The sequence below is a fragment of the Protopterus annectens genome, chromosome 8.part0, assembly GCF_019279795.1.
Source record: "Protopterus annectens isolate FY-2018-M chromosome 8.part0, PAN1.0, whole genome shotgun sequence".
NCBI classification, from domain to species: Eukaryota; Metazoa; Chordata; order Ceratodontiformes; family Protopteridae; genus Protopterus; species Protopterus annectens.
Genome location: NC_056741.1, coordinates 1,099,007,601 through 1,099,033,061, shown reverse-complemented (window position 1 = coordinate 1,099,033,061; position 25,461 = coordinate 1,099,007,601). Strand labels below are relative to the sequence as shown.

Genomic DNA, 25,461 nt, shown 5'->3' with positions numbered 1-25,461 from the left:
TTTGGAATGTGGGAAGAAACAAGAACCTCTTGCTGTAAGGAGACAGCGCTAACCACTGCACCATCGCTGGCACCCCAAGCCATGGACATTAAATAAAAATATATATATATCATTGTTTTTAGCTCCCGCTACACCCCTTCTAATTATATGTTGATATCACACAATCCCTAGGGAAAGAGAATATTCCCCTACTTGGAGATTATCAGTCTGACACACTTGTCAGCTGTCTGCATTTGTTGACCAAATGTGATCAATTAAACAGATGTTGACCACCTCATTTTTTGGTCAAATGCCCAACTCCTGTATATATATATATATATATATATATATATATATATATATATATATATATATATATATTTCCCCTTCACATGACTGAATTTCTCTAAAGTCGAAATTCATAAGCTTGAAATCAGAATCTCGAATTTACAAAAACTCGAAAATGGGAAGGCTAACTAAAAAAAAAAAAGACACCTTTCTAATGTTTCGCCCCCCTGCACCCCCCCTACTTAAATATTCCTACTCCGAGATCGCACTACAGTGGAGGACATTGAAATCTTCCAGTTTGCGCTATATGCATAAGCGCAAACCGGAAGATTTCCCTGTCCACCGCTATAGTGTGGTCACGGTGCATTTAGATTTAGCTGTGAAGATGCAGGGGGACCTTGCCCCTTGCAAAAAGGTAAGTCAACTCTCTTTTTTTTTTTTTTAAGCCCTAAACTTCCCATTCACAATTTCGAGTGAATGGAAGTTCGAGATTCTGGGCTCGAGCTTATGGGTTTCGATCTTCCATTCATTCAATCTTGTGAAGGGGAACTGTATATATATATATATATATATATATATATATATATATAGAGAGAGAGGGGGGGGGAGAAAGGGGTGTACCCAGTGAAAAAAAAAACAGCTGTGGTAGGGGTTTTAGTGGAATCAAGAAGTGATGGGATAATTACTGAAGGCAGGTAAAATGCTACATGATGACTATAAAAAACAGAAGCAAATAAAAAAGACTAGAGGGAAGAGTACTACAAGTTACAAAATAACAATTGAAGGAAATTTGTAAGGCCTCTAGGTATGCTTTGAAGTCCAGAAAATGTGTACATTTTGCATGTACATGTTTGCACTGATAATTTTATACTCAAAGTAGACTTCAGAAGGATTTCCTATAAGGGGACGGTGAAAATGGAAAGGAATAATAGTGGAAATTCTGAACAATTTTCTTGGAATGTATGGAGTTTAAGGACTCCCTACAGAATATTGTGACACAGCTTGGAAAACATTATTAACTAAGGAGAAGATGCTCTTGCATTGGCGTTTAGGTTTAGAATTCTTGGGAGATGGTAAGGCCGTATTAATTTTGTTGTTGACAACCAAAAAAGAAAAACAGTGACACAAAATGGAAATCAAAGAAAATTTTATTTTATTATTTGTTTACATTTGGTTTACTGGTATGAAGCATTGATCAAGTGTGACCATTTACAGACTCAGCCTTATTTACAGTCAGAGCAGTAACAGCAAAGGCAAAAGAAAAATTATGTAGAGTGTCAGCAGTAAAACCAGGATATGAAAACAATGCCCATGCATCAGCGATAGTGTATACATAATTACCAGAAGTGGAACAGCAGTTTACACTGAGTAAATGCTGTGATGTATGTATACTTGGGTACAAACTGGGGATATAGTTAATAGTAACAACAGAGAGATGACTACTGAAGTAATAGAGTAAACGCTGATTAGACAAATTAGACCTAGTGATGAAATCATTAAAAAATTAAGTAATTTTCAAAAGAGTAAAAGGTGCATTTTGGAATGATTATACAAGTGTAGTGTTTTTTCGGCTTTTCCTGGTTAGGGGTCGTCACAGCAGAACTCCGCTCCACTAATGATTGACAGTGGATTTTTACGATGCCGAGTTGCCAGCCCAATGCCCAACCTTCAAAGAAGGCACACCCATTCACACATGCACCTACTTGCATGTCTTTAGACGTCATTCAACCGCTGGGAGGACATGCAGACTCCGGACAGAAGGTGCTCCAGCTGAGAATTGAATGGGAGAACGTCTTGCTGTGAGGCGACAACGCTAACCGCTGCACCACCACGGCCACCGGAATGATATATACAAATAAAGATCAAATAAATGACTTAAGTAGTTAAGTTGATAAGAACAGAAAAGTGTGTGTGTGTGTGTGCTTCATAAAAATAAAATCAGAGATATGGTAGAAGTTGTGTTTATAATGCATGCAGATGATAATGGGAAGTGTTAATGTGACTTTTTCATTGCTTCTTATGGATGTAAACTTGTGTTACAAATAAATGTGATGAATAAATAAAATTGGTTAATTAAAAAATGATGAACCTACAGAACTGTATCCCATCACAGTTCAGGGGATGCTGTACAAACATATCTATTATTTATTTAAACATCAGCACTTTACCTTCTTGTGAAGCGGTCTTAACAACTAAAATGGCCCACATGATCTTGCCATAGACTGCTTGCAGTTAGTTTTAATTGTCCTGTTAGAAGGGACTTATTTGTAGAGTTTGTTATTGTAATGCAAGCCATTTTTAATTATTTTCTGTAAAAAATATGGACTCTGTAATTGGAAGACCAGGTAAAGGTAGGCAAGTAATGCCATGATATAACAAAGTAAAATGTAAGCACTAAAGCAGTTGCCTTTGTAATAACTGGTATTGTTTATTTCTTATGTTTTTGATCTTTTTAGTCAGAGTCCTTACACTTTTGGGATAGACTTGGGTGTCAGTTTTTGTAAGGATTTTTCCCTTTCCCCACATAAATATGATATTAACATTGCCATCACATTTATAGTGTGTATGGAAGTGTATGATTTATTTTTTTTTTTTGAGGGGGTTGGTTAGTGACCCTCATCTGAGTTTCATCAGCCTTGTGGTCTTTGAATCATTTGCATCAGCGATGTCTGTGGGATGTTAATTTCTGACACTTTTGCGACGTAACTTTGCTGTGAACTGTGTGCTGCTGTTATTTAACTGTAATTGTGAATTTAAAACTATAAAACCAACATCCAAAACTTGCATTTTAAGTGTGAGCTAAAAAAAAGTCAAACCAACATCATAAACTTGTATTTTCCATGTTATATTTTAGGTGCTATTCCCATAAAGACAGGTGAGTATAGTGTATTTGTGTGTCCTTTTATATTTAAACTAAGCTCACCTTTTCAATGATTTTTAAATAATTAGTCTAATGTGTTAGGATTGTCCACATATTTGTTCATTTTTTGACTGAAAAAAATCAGACATTAGTATGTGTATGTACATACAGGCATCCAGTTTGTTAAAATATGAACTTTTAAGGGCAGTGTATGTTCACTTGCATTGTATTAGTTTGTACATCACAAAACTTTAACTTGGAGAAATAATACTAGACTTTGTCAAAGTTTAAGTATTGCAGACCTTTACAGCTGGTTTATATGAAGACTGCCTTAATTAAGTTGAAAAAAAAATTATTCCACTGCATAAACCCATTTTGGGGGTAGAGGTATCTAGTTAGGCATGCTGAATGACATTGTGAAAACTACCTCCAAAAGTAGTATGCAGGTTAGAAGCCTTGGCTGTTTTATTTTCATAAGAACTCTGTTCTTTTCCAGGCTGCCAGCCACATTGTAATTAGAACAGATGATACATCACCACATCGTCTTTTGACTGTTGTCTACCTCAGTTTTCTTCACTAGTTCTTTAAATGTGTGCCCCTACTGGTGTCCTCCTTTCATCTCCATTCTCCCTTTCTAGGCTAGACCACCCTGTTATGGCACTGTTTATTTTTCACCTGATTGTGATGTTTGGCCTGTCACTGAGCTGCACTCTGTGTATACTAATGGGCATGTTTACCATTGTAGAGATAGAGTTTTGCCAGTTCTTCACTTATCTACCAGAAATTCCATTAGTTGGTCTTCCAATTGCTTGTTTAAACCGGCACCTCTGTGTTTGAGTAACCTGCCTACAGTCATTAAGAAGATGCTCACATCTTCACTTCTGTTTTTTTTTTTTTTTGTCAGGATGCCATCATTAAGTCTGCTACAGTTTGTCTTCATTATCCTAGACCACACCTGGTACTGCATGTCTCCCCACTCTTGCTTCTGGTGCAGGCTGCCAAAATGAGACTGCAGGCATAGGTTCTGCTTGGCACATAATATGTTTTACAAAAATTAAGCAGTGACTCCTTCAGCACCACTCGTCGCCTGTACAAACTGCTTATCCTAGCTGAACAACCTTTCAGTATCCACTAGAAATCGCACATATTAGACAACTCCTGCTTCCACAGCAGGTTTGCTGTCCACAATGGCACAGTTCCAAGAAGTAATGTTGCAGCATCTCAGCTGTGTCCCATTTCTCTGGTTATTTGTGCAGATCATTGCCCCATCCCTGAATGCTTTTGGTACCGCGTAAGTATGAGACTGTTAGTCAGTGATGGGCACTCATCCCTTCTTTTATAAGGATATGCATGTCAAGAGTGAGCTTGTTCAATTATATTGGTGTTATGTTCTGTCAGAGAGCAGTGTTAATGCATTTGATTCAAGTCCTTCCTAAACAGATTTCTGAACAACTAAAATTTAGAAATCGTACCAGATCTGTTATCAAGCCTTTTTGATCTGTCAATTTTGACCCTTTCTTCTGCATCTATAAACTTCTTACCATATCCATTGGAAGGTGACAGCATCGATCTACCATATCTGGGCCATTCTTCAAGAAATACACTGGCTGTTAGTTGTTCACAAATGAAAACTGCCTTTTATTATCTGCCTGTAATTATTAAGAAATCACCTAAGTAACATACCAACATGTGACCTGTTTTTGCTGCTTCTCAGGCATTAACCAACCATGTGCTGAGTCTGTCACTGCTTGGATGGATGCAGATTCTGTAGACTCGCATGTATCAAGTAAAATGTAATGTGAAGAGTCCTCAGAAGTGGTCCTCAGAGTGATCATTGCCTAGTGCTGAAAAACTATTAGAAGGTGAATAACAGAGGGGAGACAGTGGCCATACTAATTTGAACGTATACCTTTCCCTGTGATGGATTTGCTGCGGTATCTTGAAATCAGTCCCCCTCGACTAGCCTGAAGTCCAGTTTACACTCATCTTTTCTTCAGTAAATAAAATGATTGCAATAGATTCAGCCACGGTGGACAACTTGTGGATGTATCCTACTATGTCTTCACAACCCATTTGTGAAATGACCCTGTCCATCAAGTCCTCCAGTTGTATACTGAATGGAAGAACTTGTGACTGTAGAACCTTGCTTGGTCTTCTATGCCCTGTAAGGCTTGATGGCTCAGTTTGAGGAGGTTGTAGTGGAGCCTCCCACATTAAGGTTTCCTGGACAGCTGTTTGATGCCTGTTGGCATGTTTTCTCATAGGTGCAGCAGCACATCTTTAGAGAATATAGGCTAATGCCAGTGCCAGGCCCTACCAATGCCTTTAATTCCCCCAAATGCTTTCCAATGGTATAGCCCAGAGTGTTGGTGCCCGCTTTCATCTGATCTACTTCACTTGCTTGATCCAGCACATGTCTAGAAAGGATTGACTCATCATTGTAGAGTTAAGCTCAGATGAGGGTTTCTCCCACCCTTTGTGTCCTGGTAAGGAAACCCAAACAACCAGAGGCCCCTATTTCAGAAGTGATGAAGGGCAATGAGTAGTTTCCAGCATACAGTGCTTCATGCATTTCTCATGCCTTAGAAAACACTTCAGGTTTTTGAAGTCTTCTGTGGATTTGCTTGTGGCCCCCTTACCTCTCCCTCAGCGGAAATGCCTCAATGAGCTGTTCATAGAACAAAAGAGAAAGAGTCTTTCTCATCCCAGTCATGGAACTCAAGGATTCCATGTTTATAGTTTGGGCTCAGCCAGAACTGCATCTATGACTTTTGTGAAGGTGTATGGCTTGTGCATGCGTCCACATGAGTTGCATGAGTTCCTTTAACAGCCTAGGTCAAGCTCCTGTATCCTCTGCAGCTGAGTAAAGTTTGCACAGACCATAACACCCTTTACCACCTTATAAGAAGTATAAATCAATGGACATGATGAACAAGAGTATGTTTTTCTCTTTCATCCTGGGTCTTAATTCCCTCATCTGTCTAACTCATGTTTACATGTTTCAAGTTATTCTTACTTCACCAAAGATAGTTGAAAGGCATCCACTCCTTCCTGATTCTAGTGTCAAGTAGGTGTGTGTTAAAACCTTTACCTTGACTTTTTCAGCATGCTTTTGTGGGGCCTCAAGTAACATTTGAATGTGCTTATGCTGTGGGTTGGCAGTAGGCTGTTGTGTGCTGTGGCAAATGGTATGACTCAGGCTGTTCTTTTTTACAGATGAGAACAGCAGGCCATCTTGGATACCATGGGACTTTTCCCAAGGAATAAGACCCCCCTTTCCAGTTAAGACAGGCTCCCTGCAAACAGTATTCTTTTCTGCTGTTCTGAATCATCCACTGGGACTGTGCATTTTTTCATAGTTCTCCTTAGGATGGAGAACAGTCACAAAGGACCATTGGGTTTTTGAGTTGGTCGTGGGGGTTAGTCATCCTAAAGTCCTCAGGACCTTCTGCTGAAAGGCCTCTACTAAGGACCAGGCTGTCTCCATAGAGCTCCTGGGTCAGAATAAACTGGCACTTCTCAAATGGGGCAATCAGAAATTTCTCTGTTTTCAGAGTAAAGCCAGAGATTTTACTTTCTCATCTTCTTCATTTCAAAACTTGAATGGGAGAAGTTTGTCCTCCTTGGAGCTCAGAGACTTTATTGACCACATCCTGCATGTCAAGTTGTAAACAGTTAATCTCAAGGTGTCATGCCTCTGCTATGCAGGACGTCTATTTGATTGTTCTAGTCATGCAAGATACTTTTTGGTTTTTCCCTTTCTGGGATCTGAACGGTTTCTTCAGTTCATTGTTGATGAGCACCACTTTCAGTGTTTGTTCTGCCCTGTTTACCAAGGTGCTCGCCTTTTTGAAGGAAACTTTGCTTGAGAAGAACTACTGTGTGTCCACTTGTTTCATGATCAGAACATTGAGTATGGTTTTTGATGCACAGACTTCTTAAGAACTAAGTGAAATTTGGTTAATTTTCCAGAGCTGCACGTGGGTATTTACCAATGTAGTACTATTTTTTTATGTACATTTGTATACAGAAATTTTAACAAAAGGTTTTGTTTAAGCATCTTCTCTTGACCAGCTTGGTTGTGGTTCTTCTGGGTTATATATGTCCCGAGACATTCCTGCAACTATTGTTATATAGACGAAACTAAAAGAAAGTTTAAAAACCAAGTTGTAGGAGTGTATCAGGGAGAAATATAATGGATGTATTGAAAATTCTGTTGTAGCTCATGTTGTGAAGATACATGGGTGAAATTGCTGATGAACCTTACGATGTTCAAGGAGTGGGCATAACACTAGAGTCTTATTCTTATACAAAAAAGTTCCAGATTATAGTTCATGTAAATTGATAACTTCATTAGCTTCTTCCATCTGGCGGCAAAGTATCCATCTGAAAATGCTGTGATCGAGGGCCACTTCACCAAGAAAGTGGCTACTTCTATTGCTCACTTCAAAAATGTCTCCATTGTCATTTGTGCCTTAGCCACTTGGTCATTGTTTCAGATTATTAACCGTCATTATTGCTTGAATTGTGGCTGCAGGATGCTAAGCTTTTTTTTGCTACTGCAGTACTTCTGGACTTTCCCATCTGAGCCACTGCTGGTTGGCCAAGACCTAGATCTCCCCTTCTTGAAGATTTCATACTGTTTTGGAATCTTCTTAGTTGTAGACCATCTATTTCTGCTCAGTTGATCTGCGCAGAGTCCATCCTTCGTGGGCCCTATAACCTTTCTCTGTCTCTGTTGAATTTATTGCTCCTATGTCTGGCAGCTGCAGTTTGAGTCCTTTAAAAGTCAAGAATGGGCATGCTTCTTTATTCTTGCACAATTTACATTTTTTCCTTTTATTGATATCTTCATTTGCGTGAATGTGCTTGCTGTTTTGTTGGAAGTGAACTAGCAGGTTCATGGTTTAGGCATGCTCTTGTTAGCACAGCATAATGTCACAGTGTGTTAGTGTAGTGTAGAGGGCTTTCCCCAAATGATGATAGTTCAGGGAAGAGCAGCCATTAAGAGACAGAAAGGAAAGATATTCCTTGTGAGAGACCCACCAGTGTTAGTTGCTTCACAGACATTAGTATAAATTTATTTTAAATCTCTTTGTGGATGGTTCTTAATTAGTTAAAGCTCCCATATGATCCTGATGCAGACTGCTTGCAGTTGCTAGTTCCTTGATGAAGAGACTCAGAAAGATTGGTAGTTTTTATTGTGAATTTTGCTAACTGTTTTTACTTTCTTTTATAGTAACTGTGGTACGCAAAATTGGGAGACCCAGGAAGGGTAAGTCTTACTACCTCATAATAAAAATAGCGGATATCTACATTTTAAAGTTTCTGATCAGAGTGGAAAGAGTAACTGTATTTTTGGCACAGATTCAGAAGTTAAATTTCATGGGTTCATAGGCGGTTATTAGGCAAATGGACATAGGGCCTTTACAAGCCTAGCCATGTTATACCAGTGTTCCCTAATTGACCTTGGTTAGATGGTTGTTTTTCACAGAGTGAGTCTGTGATCAGCACCGACTGCCCCGTCCATGAGGGACATAGTTACCACCCCCAGTGTGAATTTACGGTCTCCCTTCCAGTTGTCTAGGTTGTGCATGAGTAGGGTAATTGAGGAGCTCTGCTTCATGTGAATTGGGAGTTTATTCCAGAGGAGCAGCAATCTCTGGGAGGTATATCTGTCTCTCCAGCATGCTCTATTAATGTCACAGGCTATGTTGAGATCCCTGGAGCCACTGACTCTTGTTCCATTTGATTTGTGGATGTGGAGCATTTCCATTAGGACAGGGTCAGAGTGTGGTCTGTAGGCTTGACACAAGTCGCCTCAAAGCAACCTGTAGGATACAGAGTACAGTGACAAGGTTTCAGTCTTTCCACTTAACTTATGTTTTGGAGGCCCTGAGTTTTCTTGGTGAGAAACCTCTGTGGTCTCACCAGCTGCTGCAGTTGTCTGATGAGGTACATGCAAAATGGAGCAATTGTACTCTGTTGATAGTCTGGTGAGGGTCGAGTACAGAGAAGTTATAATGCCCTTACTTATGAGATGTGCAACATTTCCTTACCATGGTGGGCACATGGTGATCGAAGTTTAGATTGCTTATCAATCTGTGTTCCCAAATGTCGCACTACTGGATTTGAGCTTATGGGGGGGGGTTGTTGTCAGTATTCTAATTTGCAGGGACGTCCTCTTTGTCATAGGGGATAGTAATGCACATTTTGCATTTAGTTTTAGTTCGTGCTTTGGCGCTAATCATTTGTCTGTGTTAGCCCCTTTTGTAATATGTTAACATGGTTTGGGGACTCAGTGATTGCACCCAGTTTGCAATAGTCAGCAAAGTTGGTAAGCCAAATGCCATCTACTGTGACGTGGACTTTCAAGAAATAGATTCAAAACAGTGAACGGCCCAGCATAGATCCTTGGATCATTCGGCTACTGATAGACATGGAGCCCCCAACTTTGATAGTATACGTTCTGTTGGTGAGTTGGTTGGCTACCCATCTAGTGACATATGTGTTAATCCCCAGCTGGGAGAGATTCTTAGTGATACCTGAGTGGGGAATTATGTCAAAAGCTTATGCTAAGTCAAGATAGGCAGTATGTACTGTTTTGCCTCATCCAGGGCTTTGGTGATATTCTCAAAGAAGTCTACCAGCTTCAGTAAGCATGATCTATCCTTAACAAAGCCAAAATGGGTTGGGTGAAGAGTTTGAAGGTCATCTATGTCCTTGTTGATAAAGTCCATGATGATTCGTTCCTTGACCTTGCTGATAAGGCTGGTTAAGACCCCCTTTGTGCAAGGGAATTACTGTTGCTCTTTTCCACTGTGCTTGAACAAAGCCAGTGCTCAGGCTGAAATTTAAGAGAGTGCCAAGTGGTTCCGCTAGGTCATGTTATAGATTGTTTAGTAAGCAGCCTGGGATGTTATCTGGTGTCATAGAGGCCATGTTTTTGTCCTGGGATAGTGCGGCTATGACTTGCTGTTTCATATACTAGGTAGAGGACTGGTGTCATGTATGCTTTGGGATATGGCTGGTGGGGACATGGGGCTGACGTTTGTCCCATATCTGTCAGCGGGTTGGCAATTTCTTTACGTTTAGTATGAGAGGTACCAGCCACTATAAGTTCACCACATAGTTGGGCATTCTTATTTAGATTTCAGATGTAGCAAAAGAATGCCTTATGATTATCCTTAGCTAGTGATGCTAATTTAGCTTCATAACTAGCTTTAGAGGACTTTACTTGTTTAAGCTGTGAAGGATATTCTTCTGCTGAGTCAGTTCCATCTCCTCCTTAGACATCAGTTTCTTCCTTTTGTTATATAATCTGTTTATACTTGAGGTCCACCAGGGAGGCCTATTTTTTCAGGAGAACCTGGTTTTGATCCAGTCAGATATAGCTGAGTCTATACAGTTATTTAGGTGGTTATACAGGGCATTTATTTACTCCTCTGCATAGGAGTTATTGTTGGCTGTGTTGACGGGGGGGGGGGGGTTGAAACTTTTTATATCATCACCTAGTAGGCTTTAGTTTGCTTTGGAGAAATTATTTAGTTTTTTTGCTCCTGTGGGAGTGTCAAGTCTGATCGTTACTTCAAGCAAGACAGATTTGTGGTCTGACGTTACCAAGGAAGGCACCACACAGTGGGTACAACAGTGACCTCCCATGCTGGTGAGTACTATGTCTAGGACATTTGAGCCCCCTGTGGGGGTGCAGACTAGTTGTTCCAGGGCATTTGTATTGACAAAGTGCAGGCACCTCAGGGCTAGCATGTTTGTGCTCATGTTATGTCACTCAGTCGATGGACGGATAGTTGAAATCACCCATGACCAAAGTGTTTGGCTGTATCGTGACTGTAGTAAGTCCATGTAGGTGGTCTGCTGCTCTTGGTTCATGGTGGGGTCTGTAGCTAGAAATGATGTGGTAGGGTGTTTTACCTGTAGTTAGTTGGACCTGGAATAATTTGAGAGTCATGCTGTTTAATCAGTTTTGAGGTGTATTTGGCTTTAATAAAGATGAATACTCTTCCACTTTTGGTTCTTTCATACTCATTTTGGGGTCTGAATATGTGGAAGGCATTATAACCTTCCACGGCCGGGGTGCTGTCTGTGGCCTTGAACCATGTCTGAGTGACTACACAGACGTCAGCATCTTCCAAGGTGAGGAGTGCTTCTAAGGGAAGCAGTTTCCTGTTTAGGCTTAAAGCATTAAGCAGTATAACCTTGAGTTTGTCTTGAGTAGATTTTTTTATATTGGAAATTTTGTTGTTTTGACATTTCCTAAGAAAGGCAAGTGCCTTTGCCAGTGTCCGAAAGCCTAGAGGAGACCGATGAAGACCATCTCTGGCAAAACAGCATGGTTTGTTAGTCATGTCTTCCCAAGCTGACAGATATTGGAGCCCCCTGGATTGTCACCAGAAACTAAGCCAATCATTTTTTGTCTATATTGTGGCATCATCCAGGTGAATGTCGAATGCTGCTTAGGGCTAGGGACATACCTGCCTGGGACACACAATCTGAGATTTAAGTCATGTCTCTTTTTTTATAGTCCAGAGAGGTACTTCTCAAGTCATTCACTCCAACTTGTAGTATGACAGAGTCATAGCGTCAGTTGTTGAGTGACTCGAGTACATGTAATTTGACGGCAGCTGGCTGTGACCTTCTCCTTGTCTCTCTTGGTGAGAGGAAGATCTGTGTGTCTCACTATGGGATTGCCTATGACCAGGGCATTTGCTTTTGAGATGTTTTGCTTTATGGGCTTTTCTGCTGAGACACTGGTGTGTGTGTGTGTGTGTGTGTGTGTGTGTGTGTGTGTGTGTGTGTGTGTGTGTGTGTGTGTGTGTGTGTGTGTGTGTGTTATGCGTAGTGGATTCTGTTTGCTTTGCATGAGAGGTCTTTGATCTTTTGTTAGGCTTTTATTGAGTATCTCCGCGTATTTGGGTTTATGTAATAACATTTTCTTTTCTCTTCATAAATATATGGGAACTTGGAGTGTTGCTGAGTTCAGTAACATCAAGATTCAAATAGTAAACTGAGTTTATTCATATCCATTGTAGGCGCATGTTGTGATTATACTGATTTCAACATCATGTAACCTTTGGGATAATGACATTTTCCCCTTACCTTAACAGTCGCATGATCTCATGATTCATTTGTATAGAGTGGAAGGGGCATTGCCCCACTCCACCACTACTGCACATGAGTGTAAACCCCTATGCAGAAATAAAAAGTTCACTTTTGAATTGCTTGTGCAGGGCAAGTATGTGAGCTGTTGACATTGTTACAGTGAGATTTTCTGTTGAGAATTATTGTGTATTTGTATTTCTGGCTGGAGTAACTGGCTGTCATTTTTGCATTTATAATGTTGTTGGTACTGTATGTATAATTTGTGTATTTTCTATATGCTTTAGTTAGTAGTACAACTTTCTAATCAAATAAAAAATGGAGACGTCACCTCATTATATTGTGATTGAACGCTAGTACAGTAAATAGCTTGCAAAGCTACCTTGGACATAAGTGTCATGAAAACAGTACAGCTTCCTGTTTAGTTAGGGCCATTGTCCAACTCACAAGCCTCTAGTTACAGGTTGCTTGTAATTGGTGTACTACTGTTACATGTGGGAAGTCACTTCATGAATGATCATGACACACAGCATCCTGTGTCTGTCCAGTGTAGCGTGCAGTCTGTTGAAACAAAAGATGATGTCACAATGTGACGTTATGCATATCAGGCCAGACTGTTCAGTACTGGTTTAGACAGACTGGTATATGCAGATGTTATTGGATAAAATCTTGACTTATGGTTTTTATTAGCTGTACTAACATCTTCAGTATACCTCAGCTGAGATGTTACTTTCATAGCAACTGCGTGTCTGTTCATTGAAAATGTGGATTAGCTATGCATAAAGTAATGTTAATAATTTTCTTTAATTATAAGTATGTATATATTTTTTGTTAGTCTTTTCCATCTGAGCACCTGCCCCCAGTAACTCTCAAGCACATTCATCATAAAATACAGAGGGCCCTTATCCAGAAGTGGGTTGTCACCCAGGCATTCACAAAGGAGTTTGTACCCCTGCCTTCACTTGATCTTCTTCCTGCTGCTTAGGAGAGCGTCCTTGCCCAACACCTTGTAAATGTGCCTTCACAGGCCCACCTCATCCCATTAAGGAGCTGTATAGAAGTTCTTCCTTCACTAGCAGCCACATTGTGCTGGTCTGAGGCAAGGGGCATTGTTCAATTTGCCTAACTCCATCCCGTTATTTGACATGAGTGCCCAATTAACTTAGCTCCCTATACCTGAGGGCTGCCATCACTGGCTTGGGAACATGAGGGCCACGTCATACAGGTTATTGCCTTTGTTGTCATGCACGCAAAAGCATTTGGCCTCCGGGAAGTCATCATTCTGTCACCCCCAGGATGAGCAAGGTAGTATGAGCCACTCAAATTCCTTCCTCCATTACCTGACTCTTCCATTGCTGAAAACACTATGCAGACTTAAGTTGTCTGGGTCACAGACTTGGGTCATCTGGGGTTTTGTTGCTCTGTACCACAGAGCCAGGGAGCTATATATATATATATATATATATATATATATATATATATATGGAAGCACTTCTCGAAATACTGAAATCTCGAATTTCAGTATCTTGAGGCGAAAGTGCCAAAAGTGCAGTTGAACAAAACTGCACTTACTCGAATTTGGAATGTCGAATCCGTGGTTGTGGTGGTGCGCGACTTGGGATTTACTGTGTTGGTAAGATATGGTGTGCTGTGGGATATGGTTTGTGTGCCCGTTGTGTGGATATGTATGGAGATTTAGGTAAGTGATGTTTTTTTTAAGGGTTTTGGGTAGGGATTGGAGTGTGTGTGAGTGTGTTGGGAAGTTTTAGGTATAGGTTAGGGTAGGTAGGTAAGGGTGTCAGTGTGTATCTGTTGAGAATGGTGGTGTTTGTATGTGATGTGTGTTTGTGCAAGGGAAATATAGAGTATGTAGTGGTGGATTTAGTGTCTTTGTCTTTTTAGTGCGACCTCTGAGTTAGTATGTATATATATATATATATATATATATATATATATATATATATATGTAGCAGGGGTGTGGCGGGAGCAGCCCCCCACATGGGGGATGCAGGGGGGCTTGCCCCTTTCTTATATGTAGGTTAGGTGTGTGTGTGTTTTTATTGTTTTGTATGTGTGTGTTTATTGATTTGTTATAATGTGGGAAAAAAGTGTGTGTATGTTTGTTTTGTGGTGGAGAGTTTATTTCAAAGTCATGATTTTGAATTTGTCGCTTTTGGGATTTTGGTATCGTGAATGTTCGGCTTTATAGTCTCAGGATACTGAAGTTCGAGATTTCAGTATTTCGAGATTATAATTGTAATATGTTTGAATGCATCTTTATCACACTGAGGAAGGAGTAATTTGAAAGCTTTGTGTTTTTGAACTGTGTCTTTTTTCTGCATTTTGCAATAAATTCATTGGACGTAACTTTGTCGTTTTTTTGTTTGTTTGCCTTGGATTCTTTTGTGAATGGCAAGTGTATTACAGGCTTTTGTTCTTTTTGCCTTTACCTGTTTAGTTATACCAGAGTTTGAGCTGCTGCCTTTCTGGCATTAACAGAGTGCACTGCATTGTTTTTTGCTACTGCTGTCTCATTTATTGTCATTTCTTGTGCATAGTAACATCTCTATTATACCATGACCCCCCCAAAACGTGCACGCTGATTGGCCAGCGTGCACATTGTAAATCGAGTTATACTAATGGAAAAAGGTCCGGTCGCCCGGACTTTTTTCCATTAGTATAACTCTACTTTTAAAACACTGTCTCGCTATGTTAAATGGGTTTAACATAGCAAGACAGCTTTAAAATCTCCGTTGCTTATTTTAAAGCTGTCTCGCTATACTAAACCCATTTAACATAGCGAGACAGGTTTTAAAAAAAAAAAAAGCAATGGAGAAAGCAAGACCTCCGTTGCTTTTTTTACTGTCTCGCTATGTTAAACTCATTTAACATAGCGAAAACAGTAAAAAAAAAGCAACGGAGATCTTGCTTTCTCCATTGCTTTTGCCCATAGCTCTGATGTACTGCGCAGGCGCGCAGTACATCAGAACTGCCGCGGATGCTAGACATCTGCAGAAGGGCAGTAAACAGTCATTATACTATGCCATTATTTAAGAAAAGTAGTAGTTTCTTTTCTTAAATAATGTCATGGTATAATAGCAATAACCCACTTTTGGGTGTGGGTAATACTGTATTTACCCACGGTTGAAGCCCTCGGGACCAAACCATGCCAACCGTGGGTAAATCCAGCATTACCCACACCCAGGCGTGGGTTATTGCTATATTCTTTTTTGTTAGAAAGAACCATACCATTTGAAACAATTTTTTTTTCTTGACAAGTATTTAATAGCTTAGCTCTCTATGTATTGGCTTTTCTTCACTCTGCCTTTACCAAAATACACTGTGCTGTCTTAATCTGTTTTTTTTTTCAGAATATGTGGAGAATGCTTTGTTTCATAATGATTTCATTTTTTCATGCGTGTAAATCTGCTGCTGCTTTTAGTGTTGACAGCTTCAGTGAGTACTTCACTGTTTTTGATTATTGTGACTTTTGCCTTGTTTACCTAACCTTCTGAGTTGTGTCAGTCTGCTTTCCTTTAATTCATTAACTCCTCCTACTTTCAGGTAGAATTGCAGGAGAGGGGGTTCCTTGGCCTTTCCCTGGGGGCAGGGGCCTTTCCGGCCATTTTTTTGGGAACCCCACCGCCCCCCCCCTGGGCGGGGCCAAAGGCTGCCCCCACCGAGCCCCCCCCACCCCCCGGGTGGGCCAGGGAGAGACCCTATTGCAGAGTGCCCTTTCTTCTGGGTCCTCCTCAGAAATTCCCACTGAGGAGGTTCCTAGGAAGAAATCCTGCAAGAGGAAGCACGTGGACGCCCTGAGGAGTCCCTCACCAAGGATATGGATTATAATGAAGGGGAAGGGTCCCCTCGATCACTCCCTGAAGATTTCTCCTTCAGAGACATCTTGGAGATCTTGAACCAGAGGGGAGATTGGAAGTCCAAAAACCCTTCCTCGGAGGAATCCATTTTCCTGCAGGCCTTTCGTACTCGACCATCTACCTCCTGGGTGACCCCGCCAGCAGACGAGTTGGCTCAGCTTGTGGTGCAGCGCACCTGGAAGAACCCTGACGAGGTTGAAGCAATCCTCCAGAAGACAGAAAAGTTCCTCTCCCACCCTGAAGAACATCCTCATTGGTGAAAAGGTCTGTTGGTAGATGCTATGCTGGTGGTGGCAGCCACCAAGAGAGAGCTCACTGAGGAGAGCCACACTGTGTACCTGCCTAACAAAGAGTCTCCAGTGGTGGACAAGACTGAGGAAGTGAGTGTTTGCTTCATCGACCTTTGGTATTCGGTCTTTGAACTACTTGGCACATTTCACTCCAGAGAGACCTCATCTCCGAACTCTCTGGTATTCTGTCAGGAAAGGTGTCTGGCGAGGTTCATGACAAGGTATCCTCGCAGCTAGCGACCCTCGAATCGATTTCTAATTCGTCCATGAGGTTGATTTCACAAACCGAAGGGGCGGCCAGAGCTGCGGGTTCACACAGTTATGAGAAGTCACGCCTGGACGCTCCTGTGTGACTTCGCAGATGCTTTCAAGTCTTCCTTCCTTAACACTCAAGTGGAAGCATTCTCCCTGTTTGGCCCTAAAATGAAGGACATGTTAGCCAGGTGTGAGCAGGACAGTAAGACACTGTCTGCAGTTGGTGTACGTTTCTCCACTCCTCAGCATCCCTTTTCCAGGAACCAGAGAAGTGGGAAATTGTGGCACAAAAAAATGTCAGGGTTCTTTTTGTGACAGGGGGCAACTCTTCCGAAAGGCACACCTACAGGGGCAGAGGAGGTCCGTGTAACCAAGGTTCCAGAGATTCTTTTTCTGGGAAGCCCTATCAGCATTCCTGAAGAGTGACCCAATTGCTTTCCTCTGGAAGCAGTCGGGGGATGTGTGTCTCTGCACCCCAGTGCCTGGCTATCTATTACCACAACTTTTGGGTACAGAAGATAATATCCAGAGGTTACAAAATCCCTTTCGTCTCCTACCCGAAACCTCCAAAGCGAATCTCAAACATCCCACCCAGTTTAAGGGATGAATCAGTTCTACAAATAAAATAGCTGTGCTTAAAAAGAATCATCCAAAAAGTCCCACCAGTCCAGACAGGATCCGGATTTTGCCCAAGGTTTTTTTTGGTGCCAAAAAAGACAGAGGACTGGAGGCCAATTTTGGACCTCAGCAGTTTAAACAAGTTAGTCAGCAAGACAAAATTCCAGATGGTCACCGTTTAGTCCATTCTCCCTTTTCTGGAGGAAGGCGATTGGATGTGCTCGATAGACCTTTGGGATGCGTATTACCACATCATGATGGACAAATGCTCCAGAAGGTTTCTTTGCTTCCAGCTGGGTGCTAATCACTACCAATTCCATGCCCTACCCTATGGACTCTCTACAGCCCCCAGAGTGTTCACCAAATGCATGGTAGCAGTGGAAGCTCATTTGAGACTGCAAGGATTCCGGGTGTTTCCATATCTGGATGATTGGCTCCTCAGCACCCACCCCCCCCACCCAAAAGCATCTACTGGTAACAGCCTTGCATTACACCTTCTCTTTCTGGTGCATCACCTGGGGATATCCATAAAGTGTGAAAAGTCCAATCTAACTCCAACCCAAACCCTGGAGTTTATAGGGGTAACATTCAGTACCAGTTCTTGCAGGATACTCTGTCACAACTTGGTGCCAGCACGACAGGTCCTGCAGTTATTAGGATCAATGGCAGCATCTGTAGCTATAGTACCCCTAGCGAGATTTCACACGAGACTCTTACAGTGGCTACTGTAAACCCAATAGTATCCAAATCATCAACCATTGTCTTCTAAGATCCGTATTACGAATCAGTGCAAACTGGATCGCTCTTAGTGGATGAAGCCAGACTCAGCACTTTGGAGCTGACCTTTCCATTCCCCTCAGTCCAACGCCGTTGTGACCATGGATGCCTCTCTGATAGGGTGAGGTGGGGCATTATCAGGGAATGGCTGTCCAAGGTACATGGTCCGATGTAAAGGTCAATCTGCATATAAATGTTCTAGAACTGAGGGCAGTGCTCTTAGCATTGCAGGCATTTCACACTGCCCTTTCTTCTGGAACTATTGCTATCCAGTCGGACAACAAGTCAGTAGTTTGTCGAGAGGCCATGAGAGTTTGGCAATGGATGTTGGCTTCCAACTGCTTTCTGATAGCGAAGCATATCCCGGGTATTTCCAATGTGATCGCAGACAAATTGAGCAGGTGCATTCTCCTACCTCACAAGTGGTCCGTTGACCCCAAGTTAGCGGCGAAGATTTTCAGACGTTGGGGCCAGCCTTGCCGCAACCTATTCGGCTCCCCGTCCAACCACAAGTGCAGCAACTATTTCTCCCTAATTGGGGGAGTCGCAGAGGGACGCCGTGACTCACAATTGGCCTATGGGACATCTTTATGCTTATCCTTCCATTCCTCTAGTTCTGAAGAAGGCCCTTTGGTTGAAAAGCAAGATGATCCTGATAGCCCCCTTTTGGCCCCAACAAGTATGGTTTCCCGTTCTCTGGCCTCCTCATCTTTGTTGACCGTGGCTCTTGGATCCAACTCCAGATCTGATATCTCACCCTTAAGGGCTGAGTCACCCGAATATTTCCAGCCTCAAGCTCATAGCTTGGCTTCTTCACTTCCAGTGATTTCCAGGCATTGTAATCTTTCCTGTCCAATACATAATGTTATTCTGGCTTCTCATAAATCATCCACCAGAAAACTTTATGCTGACAAATGGAAAAGATTTTCGATTTGGTCTAGACAGACTTGGACCCCTTTTCTCCACCCATCTCTGCTGTACTCCAGTACCTATCTAATTTTTTCAAGGAGGGTGCTGCAGCTTCAACCGTTAGTGTCCATTTAGCTGCCATTTCGAATTTTCTTAATGGTTTCGGTGACTCCTCCTTAATCTCTCATCACCTGAGCAAGACCTTTTTGAAAGGAATCTATCATTCAAGACCTCCAGTTAAGCAGCACACAGTGCCCTGGAGTCTCACTCATGTTTTGCAGTCCTTGACACGGTCTCCCTTCGAACCAGCAGCCACGTGTGACATCAAGTTTCTATCCTGGAAATCCCTTTTTCTGGTGGCTATTACTTTGGCCAGGTGCATTTCCGAGCTCCAAGCTCTTTGTACCAAGCGTCCTTATTTGATTTTTTTTTCATAAGGACATAGTATCACTACGGACCAATCCTTCCTTCCTACCAAAAGTAATTTCCGACCTTTCCATTAATCAGACAATTGATTTTGCCTGTGTTTTTTCCTAATTTTTCTAACAAGGTAGAGTATTGTTTGCATTTACTGGATGTTCACAGAGGTTTTACCTAGACAGAACAAAATCTGTCAGGAAATCTGGCCATTTGTTTGTTTCCTTTTCTGGTCCAAAAATGGGAAAGTCAGTCTTTAAAGTAACTCTGTCCAAATGGCTCAGAGACTGTATAACTTTCATCTGTACTCTAGAAAAGAAATCTGTCCTGCTAAACCCTGGGGCTCATTCCACTAGATCTATGGCAACTTCTGTGGCTTTTCATTCCAGAGCTTCAATGGATGACATCTGTGCAGCAGCTACGTGGGCTTCCCCTCATACCTTTATCACTCATTACAAGCTGGATCTGGTCTCAAGGGGAAGAGCGTCCTTTGGTTCAGTGGTGCTCAGGAATGTTCTCCTTTAGGGCCACCCATTGATATACAGTAGCCAGGGACTCTGTCCCTTCAGTGATGAATGGAATGAAGATTAACAACATCGGGTAAAGAAGTTATGTCTTACCATAACGTTCCATCTATGTTGTTGATCATCTTCCATTCATCACGTCCCACCCTCCTTCCCCCTCTTAGAGGCTCCTGGGGGATCTTTGGGTCCATTTCCTGGACTAAGGATTTTGCTCGGGGACAGCTTCTGCTTTACTTGCTAGGGCAAACTCGATCTGAGGTAACAGGGAGAAGGGGATTATGGGTAAAATCTTAGCTCGAGAGTTTTTGGCTGGCACGAGCTTTGGTATAAGGCCGACCCCCGGAACTGAACCCATCAGTGATGAATAATTTTTTTTTTTTTTTTTTTTACAAATCTCAGAACGGAGATCTTCCCCATAAAATAAAAGGTCATTCTGCAAGGGCAGTTGCAGCCTCTTTCACCTCTAAGGCTAGACTGCCCATTGATGCCATTTGTGCTGCAGCAACATGGGCAAGACAACATACCTTTGTGACTCATTACAAAGTCGATTTGGCCTCCAGGAACAGGGCCTCCTTTTGTTCCACAGTTCTAAAGAATATTCTCCCTTGAGCCACCCAAGAAAGATAGTGCTAGGGATGCTGTCCCCAACCTGCTAAGAACGAAGCTGAGATAGGATAATATAGCAATAACCCACGCCTGGGTGTGGGTAATGCTAAATTTACCCACGGTTGGCGTGGTTTGGTCCCGAGGGACCAAATAAAGCCAACCGTGGGTAAATTTAGCATTACCCACACCCAGGCGGTTATTGCTATTATACTCATGACATTATTTAAGAAAAGAAACTGTTACTTTTCTTAAATAATGGCATAGTATAATGCCTGTTTACTGCCCTTCCGCAGATGTCTGGCATCCGCAGCAGTTCTGATGTACTGGCGCCTACCGGTACATCAGAGTTGTGAACTTTGAGAAAGCAAGATCTCCGCTTTTTTTATGTCTCGCCATGTTAAATAAGTTTAACATATGAGACAGTTAAAATAAGCAACGGACATCTCCGTTGCTTATTTTAACTGTCTCGCTATGTTAAACTCATTTAACATAGCGAGACATTAAAAAGCAACGGAGATCTTGCTTTCTCCGTTGTTTTAAACATTCTCTCGCTATGTTAAATGGGTTTAACATAGCGATACAGCTTTAAAATAAGCAACGGAGATCTCCGTTGCTTATTTTAAAGCTGTCTCGCTATGTTAAACCCATTTAACATAGCGAGACAGTGTTTTAAAAACGAAGATACTAATGGAAAAAAGTCCGGGCGACCTGACCTTTTTCCATTAGTGTAACTCGATTTACAACGGGCACGCTGACCAATCAGCGTGCACGTTTTGGGGGGGTCATGGTATAATATCACATAAAGAAGTTATGTACTCACCATAACATTCCATGTGTGTTGTCTATCTCGGCTTCATTCTTGCATCCCACCCTCCTTCCCCCAGCCTTTTGCTCCTGGAGGACTGAGTTGATACAATTTGTTACTAGTGTTCGCTGACCTTCTTGATTGCTGTATTAAATATTAAAACTGTCTTTAGTATGGAATTCCTTTATATAGCTGCAAATAAGATCTGGGAGCTCTCCTAGTGCATGATAGGATGGGGATAGCTACAAGCTAGAGAAATATTTCGAGCTGGTGTATAACACTGAATCAGATCCAAGGATCGGATCTGAACCCAATCTGCTAAAAATAAAGGTGAGATGGACAAACACACATGGAACGTTATGGTGAATTCATTTTTATGGAGCTTAAAAGAATTATGGGAAATGCATATTTTCAGCTGGGCATTTTATTTCTTGTTGGTGACTAGAATTTATTGTGCAACACTGGCAGCACTGAAAATGTGTCCGTGGACCATAGAAGGTAAACTGTACAAGACAAGATTGATTTTTAAAGGAACCTATGGGAGTATTTTGTATGGGGGGGTTGGTATTTTTCTAGGAGCAGCATCAGAGGGAATTTACATATACTCCAGGAAATGATTAGTGGGCTAGCTGGACAGGAATGGTATATCACAGCAATGTGTGCATATGGCTGAAAGTATCGAGACCTATTGAATTATGATATCTGACTATGCACGTGTAAGAGTTAAGATACATATACAAAGAGTTAAAATAAATGTTTTATTTATTTCTATTTGTTGACCAGTAAAGTCCATATTGGGGGAAAAATCCCTTTCAGCAGAGACCCAGGTAGAAAAGCTCCAGGCAAAGTTGCATAATGTCATTCATAAATACAAACACTAGAAGTCACATAGCATTACAATTGTACGGAGACATAGGATTAAAAAAAAAAATCTACATGAACATAAACTAAGTCATGCAGTATTGTGATGTACCTATATTCACATGCATTTGCTAAATATAAGTTACCTTACACTAAAGTAGTAGATATTTGTGAGTAATAAAATTGGATTCTTTGATCTATTAAAAAGAGAGAAATTTAAGGAATGGGTAATACGTAAAACTGAAAAGCCCTTTGGGCAAGTAGAAATCATTCCATCGAGATTGGCTAGGAATTGAAATAAATCGATAATGAGTTTTAAAAATATTTCTGAATTGAGGGAGAAAAATATGCAGGTGAAAAGTAATGAAAATGATTTAGAAGGATTGGCAAAACTTTAAAGTGTTGCATAGGAGGGGGGTCTTGCAGATCAGGAGGAGGAACAATTTCTGAGAGGTTAGAGCAAAATTAGTGAGCATTAGGATGATATACATGAGGTTTTGGGGAATTGTAGTTGCATACTTTTTTTTTTACAATAATCCTAGATCGAGATTTTTTAGAAGAAAAAACATAAGCAACAGAAAGTGGAAGAAGCTGTGGCAAAAGTCAGGGACTGTATGACAAAGTTAACTGAATCCTGAAGAGATAATGGAGATGTTTCAGATGTTTTATGAATATCTGTATTGAGCAGAGTTGTGGGGAAATCAGGAGGGTACATATTTAGAAGCATTTTGGGAGCACTAGATATTTAAAAACATGGTGAAGTAGAATTTCAACAATTAGCAGTCATGGCAGATAAATGTCAAATAAAAAAATGTGATGTCTAATTCAGCAGCAGGAAAATTATCAGGAACGTGTTGGAATGAGGAGTCTGCTGAAGACTTGGAAGACACTTTTAGTAATGTTTTTTGGAGGGGTACCTGCTTTGTGGAAGAAGGCAGTGATATTTATATTATTAATGGGGGCAGGGATCTTGAAGAACCTGCTTTGTATAGACTAGTTTTGATACAAAGTCATTATGTCTAAATCAGCTAACGGAGAATTTCAGAAGTGTTAGCAAAACTGATAGATTGGATTCATGATTTTGTACAAGAGAAACAAACTTTTGATTACATTGATAGAACAGTGATGACTCAACGGGAGCCATAATAAAAAAAAAATTAACTCAGTTATTGCTGTTTAGCTTGGGATGCAGAGAAAGCATTTGATTGGGTATCCTGGGAATTCACGAGTAGTGCAACATTAACATTTACATTCCCAATTATTATCGTAGAGTTAATTAGGAGACTATATGATGGATTAGAGGCAAATGATAAGGTGAGAATAGTCCATTCCTAGCAGCTTGAATTTATATAATGGGACCAGGATATCCTCTTCCCCATCTCTTATTTGCTATATACATGGAACCTTAGGTAAAAAGAGAGGATTTGCAAATCTAGCAATATAATTGGACTGGTAGCCATTCTAATTATATGTTGAGATCACACAATCCCTGGGGAAAGGGAATATTCCCCTACCTGGGGATTCTCAGTCTGACACAGTTGTCAGCTGTCTGCATTTGTTGACCAAATGTGATTGATTAAACAGATGTTGACCACCTAGTGTTTTGGTCAAATGCCCAACTCCCATATTTATATATTTGCAGATGATATTATATTCCACTTGACCTTCTTTATTGAGATTAGAGTGTTCTGGGATATTTTAAGGCAGTTTTAGGTATTCTGAGTGTATAAATTAAATGAAGTTAAAAACAAAGGCTTTAATAGTAAGTTGTGTGTCTATACATGAATTAATGCAACAATACCTTTATTTATGGGGACATCAAAAAATGAAGTCTTTTAGGCTCATGATTAAAAATGACTGTGCTATGGTAGCTAAAGGTATGTAGGAAGAGAAGAAACACAAGGCTATTTAAAAAAATTGAAAGATTGGAAACTAATTAGACATGGACCGTCCATCCATCCTCAACCCCTTTCCTCATTTTTGGGCATGGGGTTCGGGGTGTCACTTCAGCAGTGACAATCATCTCGAGCCAAGGTTTTACACCACCGGGTGGCTACCCTGCCACTGTAGTTTATTCGTGCATTCACTCACACACACTCTCACCTGCAGCCAATTTAAAGTGTCCAATCTGCCTGCTGCATGTCTTTGGCATGTGAGAGGAAACTCATGTGACCACAGAGACGACATACAAATTCCGCACAGAAGGTACCCCAGCTGAGAATCGGAATGGAGAACCTCTTGCTGTAAGACGATAATGCTAACCACTGCACCATTGTGGTCACCCCAAGCCATGGACATTAAATAAATAAAAAAAAAAAACATTGTTTTTTGCTGTCTCTACACCGCTTCTAATTATATGTTGAGGTCACACAATCCCTGGGGAAAGGGAATATTTCCCTACCTGGGGATTGTCAACTGTCTGCATTTGTTGACCAAATGTGATCAATTAAACAGATGTTGACCACCTAGTGTTTTGGTCAAATGCCTAACTCCCATGTGTGTGTGTGTGTGTGTGTGTGTGTGTGTGTGTATATATATATATATATATATATATATATATATATATATATATATATATAATATATATATGTATATATTTAGATTTTTATGTATATAGAGATAGAAAGAGGTGTACTTAGTGAAAAAACAGCTGTGGTAGGGGTTTTAGTGGAATCAGAAATTGAAGATGGGGTAATTAGTGAAGGTGTGTAAAATGCTATATGATTATAAAAAACGGAAGCGAATAATCAAGACTGGGAGAGAAGAGTACTACAAGTTACAAAATAACAACTGAAGTAAATTTGTAAGGCCTCTAGGTATGCTTCGAAGTCAAGAAAATGTGTACATTTTGCATGTACATGTTTGCACTGATAGTTGTATACTCAAAGTAGACTTCAGAAGGTTTTCCTATAAGGGGACGGTGGAAATGGAAAGGAATAATAGTGGGAATTCTGAACAGTCTTCTTGGAATGTATGGAGTTTAAGGACTCCGTACAAAATGTCGTGACACAGCTTGGAAAACATTATTAATTAAGGAGAAGATGCTCTTGCATTGGCGTTTAGGTTTGGAATTCTTGGGAGATAACAAGGCCGTATTAAGTTTGTTGTTGACAACCAAAAAAGAAAAACAATGACACAAAATAGAAATCAGAGTATTTTATTTTATTATTTGTTTACATTTGGTTTACTGGGATGAAGCATTGATCAAGTGTGACCAATACAGACTCAACCTTAGTTACAGTCAGAGCAGTAACAGCAAAGGCAAAAGTAAAATTAT

The 25,461-nt window shown here is 40.9% G+C and overlaps 1 protein-coding gene across 43 annotated transcripts in view; it reads left to right on the top strand.

Moving 5' to 3' along the window:
* The window catches only part of LOC122809254 (titin-like), a 3,339,665-nt gene that overhangs the window by 2,192,246 nt on the left and 1,121,958 nt on the right, over window positions 1-25,461 (top strand). For 41 of the 43 annotated variants that reach the window (XM_044080625.1, XM_044080596.1, XM_044080621.1 and 38 more), the window contains 2 exons: window positions 3,122-3,142; window positions 8,367-8,402. In XM_044080625.1, coding sequence (XP_043936560.1) covers window positions 3,122-3,142; window positions 8,367-8,402 — 57 coding nt within the window. The remainder of the gene's footprint in view (window positions 1-3,121; window positions 3,143-8,366; window positions 8,403-25,461) is intronic. The other 2 variants (XM_044080612.1, XM_044080587.1) reach the window with 1 other exon arrangement.